At 47.3% G+C, this 18,589-nt stretch overlaps 1 protein-coding gene across 1 annotated transcript in view; it reads left to right on the top strand.

Moving 5' to 3' along the window:
* The window catches only part of TMEM132C (transmembrane protein 132C), a 443,620-nt gene that overhangs the window by 416,742 nt on the left and 8,289 nt on the right, over positions 1-18,589 (top strand). Inside the window, exons 6-8 of the mRNA XM_069558655.1 lie at positions 11,129-11,334; positions 12,982-13,255; positions 15,112-15,303. Coding sequence (XP_069414756.1) covers positions 11,129-11,334; positions 12,982-13,255; positions 15,112-15,303 — 672 coding nt within the window. The remainder of the gene's footprint in view (positions 1-11,128; positions 11,335-12,981; positions 13,256-15,111; positions 15,304-18,589) is intronic.

Genomic DNA, 18,589 nt, shown 5'->3' with positions numbered 1-18,589 from the left:
ACTCTCTTTCTTTCACTATCAAGCCAAACACTCCCTTCTCTCCTCTTTTTTTCTTTTTTGGCCACATCAGGTGTTAGTTGCAGCACGCAGGATCTTTGTTATGTCACGCGAGATCTTTGATTGCCACACATGTACTGTCTAGTTGTAGTCCAGGCTTAGTTGGCATGTGGCATGTGGGATCTTAGTTCCCCAATCAGGGATCAAACCCATGTCCCCTGCATTGCAAGGCAGATTCTTAACCGCTGGACCTCCAAGGAAGTCCTTGCCTTGGACTTTCTAGAAGTGGTTTCAGAGGCCATACATCCACCGCTTCTCAGATCCAAGTCCAGCAGAAATGAAATGCTACTTTCCCTCCATCAAAAATCCTGGGACTTCCTGTTATTGGGCTCGACAAGAATCATATGACCATCCCTGGACCAACGCCTGTGGGCAGGGCAGTGTGATGTGTTGGGGTGTGCCCCACTGTATAGCTGGTTTCAAGACCCTTGAAGTACATGAGCTGAGCGTGAAGACCTAGGGAGATTCCCCTGAAAAATACCTGAAAACCGATGCAGAAAATAAGGTGATTGTGTTCTGGGCAGTAAAAATAACTGTCCACTGAACCTGATCTGGAATTCTATCAAATTGCTTCTGATTTACTCTCATTTTTCTTTCCCTGACTGTCAGTTTCTGAGCTGTCAGAGGATTAGTAGTCACCATGCGGCATCAGCTTAATGACAATGGTGCCTTTTTACCTGTTTATCTTGTCATTCTTGCTGAGATGCTTAAGGACAGAGATACACACAGATGGGTCTGGGCTGGTCCAGCAGATCTTACCTCTTGTATCTGAGAACATGTTATTGGTTAACAGATAGAGTGACCCAGACTGAATTAAACCCCCAAAAAAGGAACTTTAAGGGCTTCTCTATTTGTACAGTAAAGCAATCTGGCTTCAGGAATGGCTGAATCCAGGAGCTCAAATGAGGTCATCAGTCAGTATTTTACTCCTGCCTCTCTGTCTTTTGGTTCAGTATTCTGTACCTGTACTGACTGAAATCTTGGATGAGCTGTACTGTCCCAACGTGGCTGCACACCATCTCTTTACACGTAGCAGTCTGGCATGAAAAATTTCACATTTTAAATATTTCAGCCTTGCCTGAAAAATTCCTGAGATTCCCTCTGACTGTGCCAGCTTAAGTCGTGCGTTCACCCCTGAGCCAGTCATTTGTGGCCAGAGAAATGTGAAGCTCTGAGTGGCTTAGGTTGTGGTCACATGACCCTAATTTGGAGCCTGGAGGTGGAACTTCACCCGAACCTCTGGACTGATGTGGGGGAGGGGAGGGTTCCCAGATGCAACTAGGGCAGGGGCCACAGAGAAGAGAACTGGGCGCCTGGAGTAGAGGCTCCTCCCTTCCCACCCCTTGTTCTCATCTACCCACCCTTTCCCTGTCCTCCTGTCCCAGGGCCTTTCTCAACTTGGCCTGGGTTAGGGAAGAGGCCTAATGTCAACAAAGCCATGAACACATTGACATTAGCTAAAGCAGTGATCAGCTCTGATGGAGGCAAAGGACACGAAATGGAAGAGTCTAAACTCCCCCGTAAGACTCTGCCCTGAGCTCTCCCAGGAGGATAAGGGTCCTGTGCTTGGCTATTGAAGGCTGAGGATAGTTGACAAGGAAATTGACACCATAGCATGTAGAAGGCTGTCATGGAGTGATTCCAGATCAGAAAAAGAAAGTGAAGAGGGGGAGAAAATGCGTGACTTGTAACAATGTAAAGGACTTGCTAGAAACTCAGACTCACCCTTCCAGCTTCACCAGAGCCCCTGAGCTCCTGAGGGAAGACAGGTGTGGTCACGACCAGCAGACATGGTGCTGGGGCTTTAGCACCGTCCCTCCCCAAACTCCCGTTTCAGCCTGCATGGCTGGACCACTCCCATCCCTGCTGCCTGGTTTCCTCTATAATTACGCCCTTTCTTCCTCACTCTGCTCCAGTGTTCAGGTGGTGGCTGCGGCTTTTGAAATAAATCTTCTCTAGCTGCCGTCTATGGGGTCGCATAGAATCGGACACGACTGAAGTGACTTACCAGCAGCAGCAGCAGTGGGGCTTATTGTACTGGACACTTGAAATTTGCCAAAGGGATAGATTCTAAATTAAATCTTCTCAATGCACTATACACACCCACGATGATAACTGTGTCAAACTGATACATTGTTTAGTGTAGATTATGGTGATCTTCTCACAGTGGATACATATATCAAAGCCATCAAGTTGTACATCTTAATTGGATACATTTTGATATGTCAAAGATATCTCAATAGAGATGTTTAAAAAAATCAAAGGATTTTTTTTTCTTCCAAAAAATTATGTTGCCTCTGATTTTCCTTTTAGCAGTATAATGAAGATGGTGAGATGATGAAGATGGGTCCCTGAACTTACACAAGTTACTGAGCATAATTATATGAGACAAACTTTTTAAAAGAGAAGAAAAGAAAGACAGTTTAGTAAAATTCTTGTCTACTAGTGTCTGGGAATTGGAGAGGGTCACAGGAAGAAAGAAAACTTGATCGCAAACCTCAAGGACTTTCTTGTTAATTCTAAAATAGAAGCAGTGAGATAACTTTCCACCAACTAAATTGACAAAGTTGTTTTCTTAAGGGAAAGTTTCTGGAACTCAAGAACTGCTTTCAGATCCAAGTCCAATACGATTGGTTGTGTGACCTCAGACAAGTTAACCAACCTCTCTGTGCCTTGGTTTCCTCCTCTGTAAAATGGTTTGGGTGAGGACAAAAGGAGCCGGTCCTTAATGTCCTCTTAGCACAGAATCTGACATACAGCAGGTTCTTAAGAAATGCTAGATAAGGAAGATAAGAATATCTGCCTGGAAATTTCTCCCCCAAATCTCACAAGGCTGCCACCTTCTTGATAGTTGGAATCCTCCCTCTCTTGTTCCCTTCTTTTATTTTTCTCATGGTATTTATTGCCCACAGGTGTCTTCTTATTGACTTGTTATCATCTACCCAACACTCCCCATATCAAAACATCCTTAGAGTCTCCTTATCACTCACATCTCCATCTCCAGTGCCTGGGAAAATGCCTGGTGCATAATAGCAATACAGGAAGTAACTGTAAAAAGAAGGAATCCTCGTGTGCTAGCTGAAGAATGTGAAAGTCGCTCAGTTGTGTCTGACTCTTTGTGACCCTATGCACTATACAGTCCATGGAATTCTCCAGGCCACAATATTGGACTGGGTAGCCTTTCCCATCTCCAGGGGATCTTCCCAACCCTGGGATCAAACCCAGGTCTCCCGCACTGCAGGCAGATTCTTTACCAGCCGAGCCTCCAGTATTCTGGCCTGGAGAATTCCATGGACTGTATAGTCCATGGGTCACAAAGAGTCGGACGCAACTGATCCACTTTCACTTTCAGATGAAGAATAGTGAGGGGTCAGCCCTGACTCCAGTGCAAGCCTGGCCACACATTTGGAGCCTCTAACGAGGAAATCCAGCTTCCTCTGGGCTTGACCACCCTGGGGAGGGTCCTGCTGTCCAGTTGGCCTACATGGGCCAGGTTCCACCCAGCACCACCAGATCCAGGGTGGACAGGAGTCCTGAGCTGAGAACCACTCAGTATCTCCCAAGTCCTGGCAGCATTTTGCACTGTCAGCTGGAGAAAGTGTGATTTATCACAGAACAGATTTCTGTTTGGCCATCCTTAAGCGAGGAGCAGGAAGCAAAGAGGAGGGAAGCGGAGACATCGTCCCAGAAATACTGCTTAGCCCTGCCTTCCCCCACCTTTTCCTGTTCTTCTTTTCCAGGGACGTCAGAAAAGTAAGTGTCAGGCGCTTTTGTAGTGAAGGAACTGCTGAAATGGCAGCAGACCTCCTGCAAACATAAAACTTTCTCTCTGGCAGCTGCAGCGGGGGCGAAGATAGTGGGGAAGATGCTAGATAAGCCAGAAGTTCTGTGTGAGAATAGGACACAGAGAAAGGAAAGGCGTTCTCCCAGACCAAAGCTAGGGCCAGGCAGAAGTCATTGCCCCTGGATGAGAAGCTCTGATGTGGAGAATTTCCAAAACCATGGGCTCTTCCTGCTGTGCCCTCTCTAATGCCTAAGGAGGAGAGAAGGGGTATGGGATAAAGGGAGAATGGAGTGTGGAGGGGAAGGAATATGAGGCCTCCTGAATGGTACAGGCAGTGTTCTCTTCACCACAGCACTTAGAAGAATAACTCAGTCAGCTCTGCTGCGTAACAAGTGACCCCAACATTCGGTTGTTGAAAGGAATGATCATTTTCTCTTGGTTGTGCATTTGCAGATCGTCTGGTGGTCTCTGGGCTCAGCTGGGCTGGATCCCTCTCTGCACATCAGGCAGTGATGGAGTCCAGATGCTTCATCCCAGGGCTGGGCTGAGAGGTCTCAGCTAGTTTAAGTTCCTCTGGTGGCAAAGTTCGCAAGGGCTGGCAGAAACACATGACAACTCTTCAGTCTGAGCTTGGATAGGTTAGCTGTCGACTTTTTCCTCATTCTCTTGGCCAGAGCTACCCACATGGCCAGGTCTGCCATCAACGCCAAATAAAGCCTGTCTGCTCACAGTGGAAGAAAAGGAATAAGAATCAAAATCAACAACTCAAACAGCCCATAAACCAGGAGGCGCCATGGTTAAGAGCAGAGCTCTGGGGTTGACTGTGTTTAAATTCTGACTCACTAACTACCATCTGTGTGTTCTTGGGCAAGTTACCTCACTTCCCTGTGTGTTTGTTTCTTCATTTGAAATATGGATGTGATTCTTAAAATGTCGCTCTGTCCTGTGTTCATGGTGAGGATTCAACGAAATGATCCGTGTGACCCCTTAAAATGGTTCCCAGTTTACTGCAGGCACTCAGAGAACATTTTTTGCTGCTATAAAATGGTTATCACCCATGAGAGTCCATCTCCTCAGATGTGTATGTTCCCTGTGTGTGCAGTAGGTGGGTGAGTGTCAGGGGCAAAGTGGTAGGGGCAACCCTGAGGGTCCCCTAAGGGGAAGAAAAGGGGACCGGGTACCTGCATGCCTCTTCTTCAGCAAGGGCACGTTCCATGGCTGCCTTGGAAACACTCTTCTCTGGAGATGTTGCGGCAGTTTCTGGCCATTTAATTCCTCACTGAGAGAACTTCACATTGGTTGCCAGTAATTTGCATGAAGAAATAGTCTGCCAAACAGTCTCCCAGGGCATAGCTCCCAGTCACCCCGCAGCCTGCCCTGTCAAGGATTGCTCAGCCTAGCTCTTGGTGGGATGGGGTTGACACTTTGCATACTTCCCATGAGGACATTGTGCAATAATTAAAATTAAGAGAATAATAACAAAATAAATAAATAAATCTGGGCACTAACTATGATAGGTGGTAGGATGGAGAAAGCATGGGAGAAAAGCAGGCACAGAAGGGGAGGCAGCCTGCTGTGGGATGTGGGCACCTCTGGGGCTGGCTTTCAACACCTCCAAGACCAGCTGCCACCCACTGTCCCTTCCAATAGTGCCCCCCAAATAATTTGAAAAAGAAGATATATATATATAGATAGATATAGATATAGATATATACACAAACATACATATATATGTGTATATATATATACACACACATACATATATATATATATATATATAACTGAATCACTTTGCTGTCCACCTGAAACTAATACAGCATTCCCTGTCCAGTATTCCAGCCTGTCTGAGTGGGCTTATTTGGGATGGGCCAAGAGAGTGAGGGAGGGCCAGGGAAGCTAATGGAAAGGATCTGAGCTGGTCCATGGGCCAGTGGCCTGTCTCAGGGCCCCTTTCCTTGGCCCCGTTGCCCAGATGAATGAAAACGATTCTAACGTTCACATGGCAGGAAGGTGATTTCTAAGGCCACAATCTCAGGATATTACCTGTTCAGAAAACATAATAGAAGCAGTCTGATCAGGTCGCACTAGCTGTCATAAACCCTCTTCTCCACCTTGGGCAAGCTACAACCTCAGTGCTCCTCAGTTTTCTCATCTCTAAAATGGGATCCTAGGACATCGCTGGTGGTCCAGTGGTTGAGAATCCACCTCCCAAGAAGGGGATGAGGGTTCAATCCCCAGTTGGGGAACTAAGGTCCCACATGCTGTGGAACAAATAAGCCCAAATGCTGCAACTACTGAGCCCGCACACCACAACTAGAGAGAAGCCATGGGTCACAACGAAAGATCCCACATGCCACAACTAAGACCCAACACAACCTAAAATAAATATTTAAAAAATAAAAATAAAATGAGATCCTGATTGCTGTCCAGAGCTCTAGAAAGGACCAAGGGCGAGAATGATGGGGAAAGCACCTGGCAAATGTAAAACAAGGCATCAGCACAGTGCAAGGACATTTGACATTTTATGTTACTAGAGCAGGTATACACACTCAGGTGCACAAGAAGTGTAAGTCATTTTTCTGTATCTGAACTTGATTTCAGTTTGCAACCCTTGGTCTCCTAAGACACGAAACCTATACCTGGAGCTATATTTCTGAACATATGAAGTTGGAGATGTTAATTAGAGAGCCAAGTAGAGATGTTGAATAAGCACTTTGTTATCTAGAGATGGGATTTGGGGAGTCATTAACACAGTGATGATATTTAAAGCATCAGAGCTAGATGATTACAATAATGAAAGGAGCAGGTATGGACTGAATGTTTGTGTGGCTCCCAAATTCTTCTGTTGAGATTTTAAACCCTAATATGATGGTATTAGAAGTGGGGGGGGGGAGGGGAGGAATGGGGAGGTGATTAGGTCATGAGGGGTGGAGCTTTCGTGAATAAGTTAGTACTTTTTAAAAGAGATTGTTTTTTTATTTTGTTTTTTGTTTGTTTTTTTACTGCGCAGTTTATGGGATCTTAGTTCCCCAACCAGAGATTTTCTGGGGATCTCCACTGATGCATAAGCTTTCTCTAGTTGTGACTCCCAGGCTCTAAGACGTGGCTTAGGAGTTGAGGTGCATGGGCTTAGTTGCTCTGAGGCACGTGGAATCTTCCTGGACCAGAGATCGAACCCATATCTCCTGCATTAGCAGGCAGATTCTTAGCCACTGGACCACCAGGGAAGTCCCTAAATTAATGCTTTTATAAGATGCTCCAAAGAGCTCCTTCACTGCTTCCATCAACTGTAGACACAGACAGAAGACAGAATATATGAGTCAGGAATCGGGTCCTCACCAGACACAGAATCTGCCGGCGCCTTCATCTTGGACTTACCAGCCTTCAGAATGTGAGAAGTAAATGTCTCGTGTTTAAGCCCCCCATCCTCTGGATATTCTGTAATAGCAGCTCCAGCAGGCTAAGACAGGACATATATGATGCCATGGAATCATAGTAGGAGGAATTGCATTATTTCAAGGAGTGAACCTCTTCACTGTGGTCCTCAGACCTGAGGCATCAGCATTTCCCAGGCACTTGTTAGAAGCAAAACTGTGGGGATCCCCCTAGACCTGCTCAATCTGAGACTGTAGGGGTAGACTCAACCATCTGTGGATACTTGACAAGCCCTCTCTGATGCATACTCAAATTTGAGAACCTGCTTGGCTGCAGGAATCCAGGCAAAAGTCTCATTGGATGTTGGTGGCTGACCAGCAGATATCTTTTGCTTTCCTCATGGAAAGTCGTCCCCAGCCTCTACCTTAGGAAGCAGGTGACATCCTTGGAAAGCTGCCAAAGTCTGAATGACAGAAGATATCAACCAACCATATGCCACTCATCCAGAACCCTTGTGACCCAACCTGGCCCGTCATGGTCCTTAAGAGCAGACTGGTTGATTCTGTGGCCACCAATGCTTTCAAAAGGTGTAGTTTGAATGTCACAGTGAGGACTTCCCTGATGGTCCACTGGTTAAGAATCCACCTTCCAATGCAGGGGACATGGGTTCAATCCCTGGCCTGGGAAGATCCCACATGCCAAGGGTTGCCTAAGCCCGAGCACCACAATTGCTGAGCCCATGCTCTAGAACCCGTGTTCCACAATGAGAGAAGTCACCATAACGAGAAGCCTTCCCACTGCAGCTAGAGAAGAGCCCCTGCTTGCCGCAGCTAGAGAAAGCCCATGTGAAGCAACGAAGACCCAGCACAGCCAAAAAACATAAATAAATTTTTTAAAATAAGTTTATTTTTTAAAGTCACAGTTAGCAGTAGCAGCAGGAGGTAGTGTTCTTAATAGGCAGCCCACCCACAATGATAAATTTAAGAGATTCCCAGAAATGGATCAGAGGGGCTGCAAAGATTCCCGTAGTGGGGTTGGATTCCTTTTTTGCAGATGAGCCAGCTCATTTTGTGATATCGTGGTTCCCACTGCTAGCCACTTAGGAGATGATTAATGCAGCCTGCGACTTCCCCAGACATTTATGGCACCTTCAGGAATAACAGAGACAATGGCTCTATCATGCCCGGTGGCTGCATACCCTTGGCGTTCCTCTTAATTATTTATATATTCTGGAGCGGCCAGGTTCCCTCCCACCAGAGCTCAGAAAGGTAATAAATGAGGAAAGTCAATGGTCTGTAAATTACAACATTGATTAAAGAAGTGATTACTGATATAACTCTTGCTGGGCTATTATGCTAATGCCTGCCCAGATCCAGGACAGTGTTTACATGCTAATGACAAGTCTGGGACAGCAATGAAAATTGGTTTCCACCCTTAATCAGTATGTAAACTCTTTTAAACCACTCTGACCATGAGTGAGAAGATCCATTCGTGTGGTCCCCTCCCAATTGCCCTCTGCCACTATCCCCAGCAGATGGAAGAAATTCACTCAGCCCAGCCCTCACCAGCTGCCCCTCCAAACAGAAGCGCAAGTTGAAGTTGAAAATTGGGCCCAGAGTAGTCATCTGTAGTTCCTAGAAGCTGGGGAAAGAAAGTGCAATCACAGGAGTTCAAGCATCGGATGTTATTTAACCGGAGCCATAGACCCCCTGAAGGAGATACTGTTCCTTCCTGAGTATACAACCTGGACGGGAGACAGATAAGCACGTTGGTTATTACCACTTAGTATATAAGTGCTGCTCAAAGAGTCCATGTGTGACTTTAACTCTGGAATGATACACAAAACTCTGTGTCTATGCATTTCTATGGCAAGAATTAACTTTATGTGTATTCCCAAAGGAGTCGATGACTCCTAAAAGGTTAGGAAACACTGCTCTAAAGCTTTCTGGAAGTTTTCAAAGTAATTCCTTGTGTTTCCTCTGTTCTTGATTCCAAGTTATCTCAATATTTTGCGTCTCCTCTTGCCCCAAGATCTATGGCTATGTTGAAGCAAACATCCCCATGAAAAAAGAGCCCTGTTCATGCATCCAGCTTGCTGTTCGTCTATCCATCCTTCTATCCATTCATCCATGTATGCATGCATCCATCTATCCACTCATCCATCTATCCACGCCTGCATGCATACATGTATCCATCCATTCATCCATCTATCCACCCATGCAGATATGTATTCATCCATCCATTTATCTGTCTATCCATCCATGCATCCATCCACTTAGTAATTTATTCACCCATCCATTCATCCATCCAATCATCCACCCTCCATCCATCCATCCATTCACCCATTCATCCATCTGTCCATCTACTCACTCATTCATCCATCCACCCACCCATTCATGCAACCATCCATTCAGTCCACTTTGCTGAGCTCCTGCTTCAAAGAAGGAAAAGGTATACTTATTGCCTTCAATGGTTTTACATTTCTGCAGCTGAAAATGCAAGTTTACACAAGGGGTCAGTGTGATCCCATAAACTTGGCTATGCAAGATGGGTCATGTTGTGTCTCTATAACCCATCTTGATTGCTATTTTCAGTTTTCAATTCATTATGGTGGTGAAACATCATCCCAGTCTAATTTCTAGAAGACGTAACTACTATCAAGGCCTTGGGGAGGGGGCTTCTAGCCTTAAAGTGCTCTGTTCACAACTCCTCGGGGCCACCCATTATCAGCTGGAATCCACGTGGGTTACCTCTGATGTGGTCCCATCCTTGCACATGCTGCTCCTTCCAGTCTCCTCCCAGGGAGCACAGGCATCCTCAAGCTGTTTCTGAGTATCCATGGGGCTGTAAATAGATCCATCTTCCTAAGGGTTCAGCAGAGGAACACAAAATCTAGATGCTTGCAGGCTTTTATTTTTATTTTGTTTATGTTTGTTCTGCTTTGTGTTCTGTCTTACCTCTTTCCTGAGGCCATGATCTGCTAGAAATGGGAAAAGAGAGGGGAGGGAATTCAGGGGAAAGAAACAGGTTGATCTTCACTGATGTGATGCTGCCATTCACAGAAGGAGCAGTAACAGTACAGATACACAAATAATCCTAGGGGGTCAGGGGAAGTGCTGCAAGCAGAGAAGGAACGGCGTTCCCAGGGAAAAGGAACATCATATACGAAGACCTGGGTGTTCTGGGGAACCATCAGGGCTGCATGTAACTGGAACAGTGGATGTAAGAACTGGGAGTAGAGCTTTGCTGAGGAAGAAGGCTCTTCTTCTTCCACTTCTTCTTGAGGAAGTACAAGCCCTTCAGATCTTGGGGGGCTGGATGGGGTGGGACATGAGTGTGGCTGATCTTCTGGACAGACATCAGCCTGGAGAACAGACACCTTCTGGTACCCGCATCACATTCCCTGAATCCACCCAGAGTTCAGTCCCAGCTGCAATTCTGACAAGATTCAAGTTCGCTTGGTGACTGCTGCTTCTCTCACACTGCTCATGCGTTCCATCCCAGGGCTTGTGCCTCAGCCTGGAATAGGGGGAACACTTGGGCAGCATTCACCCAGTGAGAGAGAGGAGAGGTAGATTATATGTCTGCCTCTCATCCTGCAAGTTGACAATTCTGGAGGCTTTCCACAAGATCCCTGAAAAGCGGAGCTCAATGGTTACAGCACCAAATGCAAAAATGAACCTTTCTACTGACCTTTCTTGTTTCTCTGGCTCCCTCAGTCTGTTCCCTGGTCCCCATTCCATAGGGTCACCTCCCAAGTAAACCAACTGCACCAAATCCTTGTCTCAGTCTCCGCATCGAGGAGAACCTACATTAAGCCTGTGTGCTTTGCTAGAGACAAGGACAAATGGCTGAAAGGTGGTCTTCAGACCCCAAAGAACTTCTCTTCCTCCATCCCCTCTCTCTTGGCAGGTGCCTGACCATTGTGACTATGTCTTTGTCAATGGCAAAGAGATGAAAGGCAAGGTGGATGTGGTGGTGAACTTCACATACCAGCACCTAAGTGCCCCCCTGCACGTCACCGTATGGGTGCCCCGACTGCCCCTGCAGATCGAGGTCTCTGACACAGAGCTGAGCCAGATTAAAGGCTGGAGGGTGCCCATCGTGGCCAGCAAGAGGTGAGTCCGGGATGGGGAGACACATCAGAACCATGACGGCAACGGCTATGGATACTGATGTCAACAAAGGAGTCAATGCAGGAGGCAGTGCAGGGCCCAGGCGATGCTGTTACCATGGTGATCACATGATGCGAAGTGTGCATGCCTCTGCAGCCTAACAACAATCCTCTGGGAAAACCGAGACTCAGGATAACCCAGCCAGGCAGGAAGGCTGCTAAGCTGCCACGTCAGTATCAGATCCAATTGTTTGCACTCTGCATGGGCTCCTAGTAATCTCTCTCCTGAAAGTGCCCCTCCAGAAGGAAGCCGCAAAAGCAACATAGTTTTCTAGCCTTTCAACCCCCGGAGAATTAAAGTTTGGGCTTATTTCCTCTATGTGAAACAGCGATTCCTTTTCTGTTCTGGGTGAATATCTATAATCTTAAAAAAAACTCTGTGCATATCAAATTATTGGATAAAATCTAAATGCATTTATATTGGACCATCGGGGTGCTGTCTGCGCTTAAACCAAAAGAAAAACTTCTATTCCATGTGACTCTGGATCATCCTGTGTGGGAATCTGGAGTCTTGTTTCCTCAGCTCTGTGGCCCCCAGGTCAACTACATAGCAGTTGTTGCTGAATTATTGGTTTCCTGTATGACATCTTCCATCATAAACCATCAGGGATATTTTCCTGACTGTCTCCCAGGCACCAGAGTCTTGATTTTTAAGGAACAAGTAGTGTCTATCTCAAGAAAGATAAATAGGACAATGAGATGGTAAGTCTACTTTCATAGAATGAACTTGAAGGAATTTGTCCTCCTCTGATGAGGAAGACAGCTGTGAATCCAGCCAAGACTTCAGACCATTTAGTGGTCTCAAGTGACCAAGATGTGGGTTTGTTCCATGTCCCTGAAGAAGGGAAAACTGACACTTGCTGGTTTCAAATCCAAGCTTGGCTGCTTTCTAGCTTTGTGAGTTTGGGCCAGCCACCCAACATCTCTGACTCGGTTTCCTCATCTGGACATAAGAATAATTACAGTTTTGCCTCATGTTGTTAAGAATCCATCCATGAAGATCTTAGCATGGGCACATCTCCAGAGCATCATACCACTTTGACAAATAGACCTTTCTACAGTGGTAGAATGTTCTAGAACCACAGTATCCAATACAGTAGCCACTAGCACAAGGGGTTATGGAGTGACTGAGAAATATAATGCTGGGATTTGCTTAATTTTCTTCTTTTAAATTAAATTTAAATAGCCACACGTTCTCAGCTACTTCATGGACAGTATAGCTTTAGTATTAATAAATATTAACTCTTACATCTTTTATTTGTCAACAGATGCCTTTGAGAGAGATAGTGTTTTGTGGGCTACATATACAGGAGGTGGGATATGGGGAAATTCTTGGAGATATGGGGTCGTGCTGTTAAGTGGAGAGAGATGTTTATCTTTCCTTCCCAATTAAGTCTTACCTTCCTCCTTTGGCAAGTACAATAAAGCTTCTTTGCATTGTCTAAAAAAGAGCTGGTGCTTCTGTGTGGTCCTGAGTCTCTTGCCTGGGATGCTATCTCTTGGCAATTGATGGGGAGGTATCTACTTTGCAACTCCAGAGCATCATGAATTCTATCCCCTGACCCGAGAGTCTCCTCTCCTTCCCCATCAGGCCCACACGAGACAGCGAGGATGAGGACGAGGAGGAGCGGCGGGGCCGGGGCTGTGCCCTCCAGTACCAGCATGCCATGGTGCGGGTCCTCACCCAGTTTGTGTCCGAAGGGGCTGGCCCCTGGGGCCAGCCGAGCCACCTGCTCAGTCCCGACTGGCAGTTTGACATCACCCACCTGGTTGCCGACTTCATGAAGCTGGAGGAACCACATGTGGCCACTCTCCAAGACAGCAGGATCCTGGTCGGGCGGGAGGTTGGCATGACAACCATCCAGGTAGGAAGCTGGAGCCAGGAACCTCTGCACACCCATCACTGAGCGTGGTGTGCCTTGGAGGGAGGAAGTTTGCTAGCAGGGGTGGGTCCTCTGATGACATCCTCTGGACACCAGAAGGTGAGTCTGGGCCAGCTCTTTGAGTCCCAGGTAAAGTGGAGTGAAAGTGATAGTCATTCAGTCATGTCCGACTCTTTGTGACCCCGTGGACTGAAGCCCACCAGGCTCCTCTGTCCGTGGAATTCTCCAGGCAAGAATGCTGGAGTGGGTTGCCATTTCCTTCTCCAGGGGATCTTCCCGACTCAGGGATTGAAGTTGGGTCTTCTGCACTGCAGGCAGATTCTTTACCGCCTGAGCCACCAGGGAAGCCCCTTTGAGTCCCAACCTCCTTCCAAACAAACGAGAAGGGGGTGCTGCACCGCTTAGCACCTTCTGTGACCCCACGCTCTGCTGCGTCCTTCATTCCCACCACCCCCACCCCAGCCCACCCTGCCTCTGCTTCCCCACCATCGGCGCCCCCTCTCCAGTCTGCACCTCCTACACCCTCTTAGAAAGCACCTGCTCCCCACTCTGCAATACGCGTGCCAGTGGCCAAGGCAGGCTTCCTTTCTTCCTTTCCCCCCTTCTTTCCTAAGTCATCCTGTAGTTTATACGTAGTCATTCAACCAACTCTTCAAAATCCTACTGTCTCTTTTGCCCAAGGAAATGTATAGAAGGGTGGGATTTCAAGGCAGATGGGAGGGCACAGAAGGCCTTTTATTCAGCCCATCAAGTCCCACACTACAGACTCCACCTTTTGTGGAGGGTTTTTGTTTGTTTGTTTGTTTGTTTAATTTTACTGAAGGATAGTTTGATCTACATTGTTGTGTTAGTTCTAGCTGTTACAGCAAAGTGATTTAGTTACACAAATACATATGTCTTTTCTTTGTTAGACTTTTTCTCATGTAGGTTATCACAGAGTACTGAGTAGAGCTCCCTGTTCTGTACAGGAGGTCCTTCTTGGTTATCTGTCTTATGTATAGTAGTGTATGCAACTCCACCTTTCTGAAGTGTCCTTCTGGATCCTTTCACAACCGCCCCAGGTGGGAAAGATTGATATATTTCTACCATTTCACCTGGACATCCCAAGTCCAACATTTGGTATATGAGATGAAGCAGAAAGCATCCCAGGTGGTGCTAGTGGTAAAGAATCCACTTGCCAATGCAGGAGATGTGGGTTGGATCCCTGGGTTGGGAAGATGCCCTGGAGAAGGACATGGCAACCCACTCCAGTATTCTTGCCTGGAGAATCCCATGGACAGAGGAATCCAGCAGGCTAGATAGAGTCCCATGGGTTCCTGAAAGAGTTGGACTGGACTTAGCAACTAAACAACAAATGAGGCAGAAAGTAATATTTCAGCAGAGGATACATTGTACCCGGGGTTGGAGGGGAGACTAGGCGGTCTATTTTTCAGTTCCCCGGTTGATGGCCTAATTCACTTAGAATGGGACTCAGGCTGAACAGAGTCCGTTGGTGCGTCACTCTTCATGAGTCCAGGCAGTAGGACTGCCATGTATGGTTGACCAGTTTGTGCAGTATGCAAAGAGGCTTCATCTAAATGGGGAGGGTCATTTCCTTTCAAAGACACAATGGATTTTAATAGTTAGGTCAAGTTTCCAAAAGATAGAGCTAGAGTGTCACAGGGAAGAGTGACTTTATCTGATTCTCACATAACACAGGATAATGTATAGAGGGACGTTCTTGCTCCTTCCCACTCTATTCTGTACCCTGTACGGATGGGCAAAGCATAGCTGGGAAAGGCTCCAACATCCGTCCAGAAGCAGATGTGATGGATGGTCTGTGTCTGCCCGTCCCCCAGGTGCTGTCCCCTCTGTCCGACTCCATCCTGGCTGAGAAGACCGTCACTGTGTTGGATGACAAAGTCGCGGTGTCAGACCTGGCCATCCAGCTCGTGGCTGGGCTGTCTGTCACCCTCCACCCCAGCATGGAGAACAGCAGGGCTGTCATAGCTGTGGCCACAGCTGAGGAGCTGCTGCGGGCCCCTAAACAGGTAAGGGGTCCTTACCTGATCTAGCCAAAGGGGATGGGGGCAGGGTAGCCAAACCACGTTCCAGGAGGAAGTGATGCTGGCTGTGTAAAATCCACGTGGCTTGGAAGTCCAAGCAGTGGGGTCTGTGATGAACTGGAAGAGTGGTACCCAGTGCCCAGAGGTGGATGAACCATCTGGGCAGCAAACTCTCAGAAAGCCAGCTGCTTCAGACAATACCCACTGTCATTCACAGTTCTGTGGGTCGGGAATCCAAGTGGGCTGAGCGGGATGCCATGCTCTGGGGTCCACAGGCTGAGAGCAGAGCATCGTAGCAGGATGCTCTGGGGACGAATCCACTTCCACTCTCACTGGAGTGGTTGGCGAAATCCAGCTCTGTGCAGTTGAATGCCTGAGGTTCCTAGGTTTGTTGCTGCTGGCCGGGAGCCTCTCTCCACTTCCTTCTCTCTGCCCACACCATGCACCATCTACAGAACCACTAGAGTCCTTTCCATGCTTGCAACCTCTGAGTTTCCCTCTGTCACCATCCAGAAAAGCTCTTCTGCTTCCAAATGTTCATATGACTACAGCAGACCCACCCAGCTCAGCTAGGCAGCTCTCCCTAACTTCACCTGTGCCTATAGCATCATAAGAGGGACATCTCATCACGTTCTCAGGTTCAAAGGAATAGGGTGGACCATTCCAGAAATTCAGCTGTTGCTACCTGGCTTTGTTCCAGACTATCACCAGCAGGGACCTGGAAATAGAAGGGGGGAAAGTAGGAACAGTGAAAGACTTCATTTTCTTGGGCTCCAAAATCACTGCAGATGGAGACTGCAGCCATGAAACTGAAAGATACTTGCTCTTTGGAAGAAAAGCTATGACAGACCTAGACAGCGTATTAAAAAGCAGAAGCATTACTTTGCCAACAAAGGTCCATCTAGTCAAAGCTATGGTTTTTCCTGCAGTCATGTTATGGATGTGAGAAGGCTGAGCACTGAAGAATTGATGCTTTCAAACTATGGTGCTGGAGAATTCTCTTGAGGGTCCCTTGGGCAGCAAGGAGATCTAACCAGTCAGTCCTAAAGGAAATCAGTCCTGAATATTCATTGGAAGGACTATTGCTGAAGGTGAGACTCCAATACTTTGACCACCTGATGCAAAGAGCTGACTCACTGGAAAAGACTCTGATGCTGGGAAGGATTGAGGGCAGGAGGAGAAAGGGGCAACAGAGGATGAGATGATTGGATGGCATCAGTGACTCAATGGCCGTGAATTTGAACAAACTCCCAGAGATAGCGAGGGACAGAGGATTCTGCCGTGCTGCAGTCCATGGGGGTCACAAAGACACGTGACTTAGCAACTGAGCAACCACCACCGCCTGGCTTTGTTCCAGAGCATCACCAGCAGGGACCTGTAGGGGGTTCTCATCCACATCCAGCTCACAGTGCTGGCACCTCTGCTCACCTCTCCCTGGGACAGGACACTGGCATGGTGTTGGCTGGTTTAGAAAGAGCAGAGGAAGAAAGTGGGGAGACAAAGCAGAAGGCATGAAGCTATTTGCCGAGAACTGGTAATTAATTAGGGGACGATTGGCATTGCCACCTCCCTGGCGTGGGGCAAGGCCACCCATCAGCTTCCAGGATCACCCATCTGTCTTCATCGGCTGATGGTAATTGGAGGGCCCCAGCGCTGCCTACCGGGATTTATGGATGGAGTTCATTCAATTTGCAGACATGACTCTTGAAAGAATAGGAGCTCTAAATCATGCCCGGGCGTGTGTTATTTTAAGTATTTCAGAATTTCTCATCTTTAGGGAAATGTGCTGGCTTCTCCCCAGACAACCCCTATGTTCCAACCTTACTGTCATGAGCTAATGGAAAGACCTGGTCTCAGTCACACAGCAGGGCTGATGGAGATGGATGCTGGCAAGCCTGCAGTGTTCTGAGGGCTTAATTCGGATTGTCTGCTGTTCAGGGGGGGCTTGTTTGATGTTAAGTTCGTTCGCTGTCTCGAGTTGGTAAAGAAAAATGAGCTCTAGATGAAAAGTCAGCCAAGATGAACTGGCACAGTGCGTTACCAGTGTTTTATCTCAGTCCTTGGAGTGTGGAAGGCTGGCCTCTTGTTCTTGATATTTCCAACTTTGAAATTCCAAAGGTTTGCCATGAATATGAGGGCAATCGTATTATACTTCCCCGTGCCCTATTAGTTCTGAAGAAAGCTAGAATAGTCAAGAGAAATGAGGTCTCCCACAGCATGAATGCATTCAGCTGAGGCTTTAGAAGGGAGTCTGGCCAATGGTGTGATTTCTCAGTTGATGAAGCTAAAGGAGAGGAGGGCAGGAAACAAAATTCCTGAGCCACTCGTGTCTTAGGTTTGGTTCCCCCCAGAAGCTGAGCCTGAGATAAGGATCTGCATGCCAGGACTTCATCTGGGCAGTGAAGGGAACCCTAGAAGGGAGTCTGGAAGGGAGGGAAAGGAGGAAGGTAAGACAGCCGAAAGAGTGTGTACCCTGCGCTTGTAGTTGCCACGGGGAAGGATGGGCGAAGGAATAGTTAGGGAGTTTAGGATGAACATGTACCCACTGCTATATTTAAAATGGATAACCAACAAGGACTTACTGTATAGCACAGGGACCTCTCCTCAATGTTACGTGGCAGCCTGGATGGGAGGGGAGCTTAGGTGAGAATGCATACATGTATATGTATGGCTGAATCCCTTTGCTGTCCACCTGAAACTATCATAACATCGTTAGTTGACTGTACTCCAATATAAGACAAAAAGTTTAAAAAAAAAAAGTGTATTCCCAACTCAGCCACCACTGTGGGGTACTGGAGCCTGGATCTCCTGGGAAACCATCAGCCAGTGTAGAAAAGACTGCAGCGTCATTATACCTGAGGGGCAAGGAAGCTGGGATATTAATCACTTTTCCCATCAGCCCTTAGTGGAGGGCTGTTTCTGGGGGGTGTTAATTTTTCAGCCCTTTCGGCTGTGGGCATGACCACGTGGGTTTCAGAGGTTAGAATGCTTCTTGGCAAGACCACCTTGCAGGTTTGACAGGTGAAAGTCGAGCGGGCAGGTTTTGTGGGGTAATGGGCAGATGCCAACAGCAAGCACACACCATCTTTAGATTTCAGGTACATTCTCACTCAGTCCTAACTGGAGGCTGGTGTTAGTCTGGGCTTTCCATCAGTGATAGAGACCTAACTCGGGCTGGCCAAGACAGATGTAAGAATTTATCAGTTCATGTCCAAGCATTTGAATCCTTAGGTAAAGCTAGATCCAGATGCTCCAGTGGTGTCAACAGAAA

Source organism: Ovis canadensis, chromosome 17 (genome assembly GCF_042477335.2).
Source record: "Ovis canadensis isolate MfBH-ARS-UI-01 breed Bighorn chromosome 17, ARS-UI_OviCan_v2, whole genome shotgun sequence".
Taxonomy (NCBI): domain Eukaryota; kingdom Metazoa; phylum Chordata; class Mammalia; order Artiodactyla; family Bovidae; genus Ovis; species Ovis canadensis.
This window is presented reverse-complemented; position numbering and strand designations above follow the sequence as displayed.